General features: G+C 40.5%; 1 protein-coding gene across 1 annotated transcript in view; it reads left to right on the plus strand.

Moving 5' to 3' along the window:
* Positions 1-428: 428 nt before the first annotated feature.
* LYSMD3 (LysM domain containing 3) overlaps positions 429-6,844 on the plus strand; it is an 11,008-nt gene continuing 4,592 nt past the window's right edge. The window contains exons 1-2 of the mRNA XM_039255495.1: positions 429-635; positions 3,923-4,185. Coding sequence (XP_039111426.1) covers positions 3,931-4,185 — 255 coding nt within the window. The 5' untranslated portion in view covers positions 429-635; positions 3,923-3,930. The remainder of the gene's footprint in view (positions 636-3,922; positions 4,186-6,844) is intronic.

Raw genomic sequence — 6,844 nt, forward strand, 5'->3', positions numbered from 1 at the left:
CTTCATCATAACCTTAAGCATCTCCTTCCTCCCGACTCCCCACCCCCGGATGTTTTTTAGACAGTCTTTGCCGGTACTGTGCGGACGAAAGACAAAGGTGCAGCCAGAAGGTCGCTCCCGATCACTGGGTTACCCAGACCCAGCAGGATTTGCCCTCGAAGCTGCTACCACGGCCGGTGCGGGAGCTGGGGCAGACGGGGAGGAGACATAGGCGGGGCTGGAACTCGGACCCCGCCCCCTGGCCCTGGAGGCGTCCCTGCGCATGCGCACCGAGCGCCGACCATTGTTTAAGAAGCCGCCTGGTCTCGTCTCGCCTTCGGGTCCTCGCCCTCCTCCTTCCCCGCCCCTTCCCCCCTCCGCCCTCCTCCTTCCCCGCCCCTTCCCCCCTCCGCCCTCCTCCTCCTCCTCCTCCCCCACTCCTGCCCACCTCCGCCCACTTGACGCGATGACGCACGGCAGGTTTGCGGACGTGGCGGCGGCGCACGGCCCGGAAGGCAGAGACGTCGGTGGCGGTGGCGGCAGAGGACAGGGGCGGCCAGAATCGCAGGGTTGGTCATGAATTTGCCCGGGACCGGAGCCGCGGCGGCGGACCTGGCAGCGGGCTCCTTGTTGCGTCCCTGCTGCTAACGGAACAGGTAAAGATGGCGGTCGGTGGGATTGGGCCCCAGCTATGCTCTTCTTGCTGGAGACAGGGAGGAGCCCTCGGCCGCAGGTGTAGCCCGGGCCGCCGCTTGGGGCTTAGATCCCGGCCTGCATGGAGGAGATCCTAAGACAGAGGAGACCTTCGCGACCAACCCCACCGCAGCTCCTCTTTACTCTCGGGGAAACAGGCTCAGAGGAAGGACTCCTACCTGTCTGATTCTCGGAGCCACGCATTTAAAACCTAAACACTATATCCCCCCCGCAACAATATATGCTGACAGCATGTCGTCCACACCGCCCAAGTGTGATGTTGTGGCGTAAAAATCTCAGATTTAATTATCGTATAAACAAGGAAAGAAAAAAATCTCGCTGTGTGGAATGGAGAGGAAGAGAAGTTTTTAAAAACTGAATTGCCCCTGGTGGATACAGTCCCTTTTATTGCTTGTGCCCTATGGCCCTTTTATTGCTCTCTACTTACGGAAATTCAAAGTAAAACACCCAACAACAGTTATTATAAAGTAGGAAGGTGTTTGGGAAACGTTTTCAGTTACAGAGTGAGCTGGTCGAATGTTTTAACAACGTATCCACTGGTAATTACTTTTTGCGATGGATTGTATTCTAGGTAGCATGCAGGCTTTTTTCCACCAACCCTAAGAGTTAAGACAAGTGAAGAACATTGAGCCAATGAGTTGAATACTATGTACTTTCTGCTCTCTCTGTAGTTGGCTTTGATACTTACCTGCTTGGGCCCCTGTCTTTCCACTTCACTTGGAGATAACCAATTCTTGATTATTCAGAAGCAGTATCCAGTTTGTGGTATTCTGCTGCCTGCAATTCATTACACATGACGGTGAAGAGATAGTAAAATGAAGTTCTAGTCGTATTATTTAGTATTTAGCAGTACACAGTGGAGAACGTTTGATAGCAATATGTAAAATGGCTTTGGGCATTGCTCAGTGAATTTCAACTGTACTGAGCCACTTTGGGATTTTAAGAACAAATTATTAGGGAGGAAAAGTCTAAAGGGCAGCACAGCAAGATCAATACATTTGAACGACTGTATGTTAAGTGGTTCTTAACTTTTAAGAGTCTACTTAATATATAGTTATTATCTAGATTAGTCTAATAGAAACCCTTGGGTTCTTAAAGCATTGCATTGGTGCTGTACAATAGAATCAGAAACTGGTTTTAGAGGGTTGGATTCAACTCTCTGAAATAGTTCCATGAGTTATGTATGTGCCTACATACAGAATGTAATCTCTTGTCATCTATATTACAAATTTAGACTTTTGGAGGTTTTTTTGTTTTGGGGTTTTTTTTTCGGTCTTTTTCTCTTTTTCACTTAGTATTTGTCTGTAGTATTCACAACTGAACTAAGTCCTTTAAGACACCATTTGGGCTTGCCTTCCATGACACACTATTTTTATGGTTTCTTCTTCTGAGTATTCCTTTTCCATATTCTTTGCAGGCAGATTTCCTTCACTTAGATACTACTACATGTAGCTTCAAGGCTCAGTCTTGGCTCCTCTTCTCTTATTCTGTACTTTCTCTAAGGAATCTCCTTTATACCTATACAGTTTCAGTTTCTTCCTATGCACATGAGTCATGAAATTATATTTCTTACCCAGACCTTTCTGAATTTGACTGTATAGCCCATTGACTACTCCACCTTCTTTCGGGCTGTCTTAGAGGAATTTATAATCAATAGCCCAGCCTCCTGATTGTCTTCCAGTGTTGGGTATTTTAGAGACTGGCATTACCATCTACTCAGTGATGCAAATCAGAAATCTTGGCATGATTCTTAACTTCTTTCCTTTTTTGATATCTGAGTCGCAATATTAAGTCCTAAGTATTTTATCTCCAAAATGCCTTTTACTCCTTGTCTACTTCTTTCCATCTTTTACAATAACTGAAAACAATCTACTATCCTTTCTTTTTTTTTTTTTTTTAATTTATTTCTAGGAGAGAGAGAGAGACAGCGTGAGCAGGGGAGGGTCAGAGAGAGAGGGAGACACAGAATCTGAAACAGGCTCAAGACTCTGAGCTGGCAGTCAGCACAGAGCCCGACGCGGGGCCTGAACCCACGAACCGCGAGATCATGACCTAAGCGAAAGCCGGACGCTTAACTGACTAAGCCACCCAGGCGCCCCTCTACTATCCTTTCTTATGTGAACATTTAATATGAAGCTAGAACAGGGCATGTAGAATTAGTTTTTTTATATTTTTGTTTTGTTTTTAATGAGAATAGGCCAGCTTGATGAAGGTCACTTGAGAGTGCATGTAACCAAAAATACTCATTGATGTCCGCTTATTGATGTATGTTTTTAATTTAGGTCAGTGCTCAGTCTGAAGTAGAAATGAATGTAGTGACCTAAAATATGTTCAGTCTTTATGGATCATAAATTGAGTTGGATGAGGTCTTTTTTTTTTTTAATTTTTATTTCTGAGAGAGAGAGAAAGACAGCATGAGCAGGGGAGGGTCAGAGAGAGAGGGAGATACAGAATCTGAAACAGGCTCTAGCCTCTGAGCTGGCAGTCAGCACCGAGCCCGACGGGGGAACTAGAACCCACGAACTGTGAGATCATGACCTGAGCCAAAGTCAGACGCTTAACCAACTGAGCCACCCAGGCGCCCCTGTATGAGGTGTTTGATAAATATTGGTGAAAAGCTGCTCAAGGATAAGAATCCTTAGTCTAGGGCAAAATTATGACCTATATAGAAAGCACATACTATACTAAACATAAATACTGAAGTCTGCTTGATCCAAGGAAGTGGGTAGGTAGTACAAAAGACATATGAACTTAAAATGCTGAACAAGCCAGAATATTGGATTTATTGAAGTGTTTTGTTTGTACATATAAAACATGTACTTTGATTTTATCAGAATTATAAATTGTACATATATGATCAGAAGTTGTAATATAGAATATAAAAATATTTCCTTAATTTTATTCATATACTGAGAATAAGGGGAGCTTAGTTTTTTGACCTTAAGCAATAACAGTTTACTTTTGTGGAAATGTTTATCACTTCTACTTTTGTGATACATGGTTTATAAGAATGGATTACTTCTTCCTCCCCTCTCATTGTTTCTGCTGCCAGATATGTTCTTTGCACTTTAACATCCTCTAAAACTCAAACTTAAGTTCTTAAATAACTAAAGTCATTCTTAAAATATGTGTGTATATATATATATGTGTCCTGAATGTAAGATTCATGTAACTTTGTCATATGGATCAGCTACATTCCAGGGTTTTCTCTGCTTTCTTTCCCCCTCAGATTTTGACATGGCAGGGAGACATCAGAATCGTAGTTTTCCTCTTCCAGGAGTTCATTCAAGTGGTCAACTACATGCGTTTGGAAATTGTACAGACAGTGACGTATTGGAGGAGGATGCTGAAGTGTATGAGCTTCGATCCAGAGGAAAAGAGAAAATACGAAGAAGTACATCAAGAGATAGACTTGATGACATTATAGTATTAACAAAAGATATACAGGAAGGAGATACTTTAAATGCAATAGCCCTTCAGTACTGTTGTACGGTAAGTTTGAATTTGATTTTGCATAATGCCACCCCAAATTAGCACAAATTGAAGTAAGGTCTGTGCTCTTTTATCTCATCTTTTACTTTCTTTCCGTAAAAGTCTGTATTATGTTGGTAGATGTTATCTTTTTAAATTTTTAAGTGAAGAGTTGGATATCTGTTTCTTTCTAAATCCATGAGTGTAGTTTCAGTATTAAAAGACACCCAAACATGTTATCTTTTCTCCTTATTCAAGTTGTAAGAGAATATAGAAATATATAAGGAAAAATTTTTTTCTGCCTCATCTTCCTAAAATAACACACTTTGGTGTGTTTCCTTCCATACCTTTTTTGTGCTTCTAAAAATAATATACATATATGTAATATATAAACATATATCTAAAATACTTGAGGTGTTGGTGATTTTTGTTTTTCTGTTTAAAAAAAATTTTTTTTAAATGTTTATTTTTGAGAAAGAAAGAAACAGAGTGTGAACCAGAGAGGGGTAGAGAGAAAGGGAGACACAGAATCCGAAGCAAGTTCTGGGCTCTGAGCTGTCAGCACAGAGCCTGACATGAACTCTGAGATCCTGACCTAAGCCAAAGTTGCCCTTTTAACCGACGGAGCCACCTTGGTGACCTGATTTTTGTTTTTTAAAAATCGTTTGAGGTGCCTGGGTGGCTCGGTTGAGTGTCTGGCTTCAGCCCAGGTCATGATCTCACAGTTTGTGAGTTCCAGCCCCAAATTGGCTCATTGCTGTCAGGGCAGAACCCTCTTGAGATCCTCTGTCTCCCTCTTTCTCAGCCCCTCTCCGGTTCATGTGTGCATGCACGCTGGCTCACTCTTTCAAAAAAAAAAAAAATATATGTATATGTATATATATATGTAAACATTTAAAAATTGGTTTATACTATGCTTATTACTTTGCAAGTTGCTTTTGCCTTTTTCATTTCTTTTTTTTTTTTTTCTTAATGTTTATTCATTTACTTTGAGAGAGAGCACGAGCAGGAGAGGGAGAGAGAGTGAGAAGGAATTCCAACAGGCTTTGTGCTGAAAGCAGTCTGTGTAGAGCCTGACAACGGTTTTGATCTCATGAATCATGAGATTATGACCTGAGCCAAAATCAAGAGTCAGACACTTAACTTACTGAGCCATGCAGGCACCCCTCATTTCTTAATATATCATAGACATGCCTCACTCTCTTACAGATCTAACTCATTTTATAAAGTTATATAATACTGCATAGAATGGATATACCATAATATTAAGTTGTTCTATCATGTAGTCAGGATTTTCTCCATATTTTAACTTGTGTGGTGAATATCATCGTCACTGTGTCTTTAAATAGTGGTACGTAGGATGCCTGGGTGGCTCAGTTGGTTAAGTGTCCAACTTCGGCTCAGGTCATGATCTCAAGGTTCATGGGGTTGAGCTCTGTGCTGACAGATCAGAGCCTGGAGACTGCTTCAGATTCTGTGTCTCCCTCGCTGTCTGCCCTTCCCACACTCGTACTATGTCTTTGTCTCAAAAGTAAACATTAAAGAACTTTTTTTTAATTAAAAAAATAATAAGTGGGGCTACCTTTATTTCTGTGGAATAGATTCCCCAAAGTAGGGTTGATTAATAGGAAGGTATATTTTTTATTTTAATAATACTAAACTCTGTTTTTATTCCTATTTTATATCTGTGTCTTTATGTCCATCTTGCATCCTTAGTGTGGAATCTGTTTTCTTTCATGTAAACACACTGTTATGGAAATTGTTAGAACATTTTTTCAAACTTAATAATTTTCACATGCTTTATGCATGTTCTCATACTCCTAGTAGAATTTTGAAATATATGTACTGTGTACCTCGTAGCACATTTTAAAGTGAGTTTAGATACTTCCTACTAATGACTTTATGGATATACTTTCGAAAATGTCACTATTGATATTTAAAAGTAAGACTGTTAGAATACTCATTATATACACTCATTCTCACTCTGTCTCTTTTATTTTAAATGTTTATTTATTTTTGAGAGAGAGTATGAGCTGGGAAGGGGCAGAGAGAGAGAGGGGGACAGAGGATCTGGAGCAAGCTGTGGGGCTCGAACTCATAAACTGTGAGATCATGACCTATGCTGAAGTTGGACCCTCAACCGACTGAGCCACCCAGGTGCCCTACGTACCACCATTTAAAGACACAGTGATGATGATGATGTGATGATACTCACCACTCTTTAGTAGCATGAAAGTTTTATCATTCTTTTTTCTCCTTGATTAAAATTTTGATCCTCCCCCAACAACCTTCCATATGTATACTTTTGTACTTGAAAGCCTTTATTGGTTACCTGTCATAGTTCTCTTTAATAAAATCATACATATTTATAGGCTTGTTTATACAAATACATTCAAATTTATTTTATTTTTCAAATGTCTATTTTGAGAGAGATTGTGATCATGAGCGGAGGAGGGGCAGAGAGAAAGGGAGGGAAAATCTCAAGCTGATAGTGCGGAGCCCAATGTGTGGCTTGATCTCAGGAATCGTGAGATCATGGCCTGAGCTGAAATCAAGAGTCAGATTTTTAACCTGAGCCAGCCTGGTGCCCACAGATATGTACAAATATAAATTTAATTTTTTTTTTTTTTTTTTTTTTTTTTTAAATTTTTTTTTTTTTTTTAATGTTTTTTTTTTTTTT

Source organism: Hyaena hyaena, unplaced genomic scaffold, assembly GCF_003009895.1.
Source record: "Hyaena hyaena isolate Hyena2069 unplaced genomic scaffold, ASM300989v1 scaffold_529, whole genome shotgun sequence".
In the NCBI taxonomy this organism is placed as follows: Eukaryota; Metazoa; Chordata; class Mammalia; order Carnivora; family Hyaenidae; genus Hyaena; species Hyaena hyaena.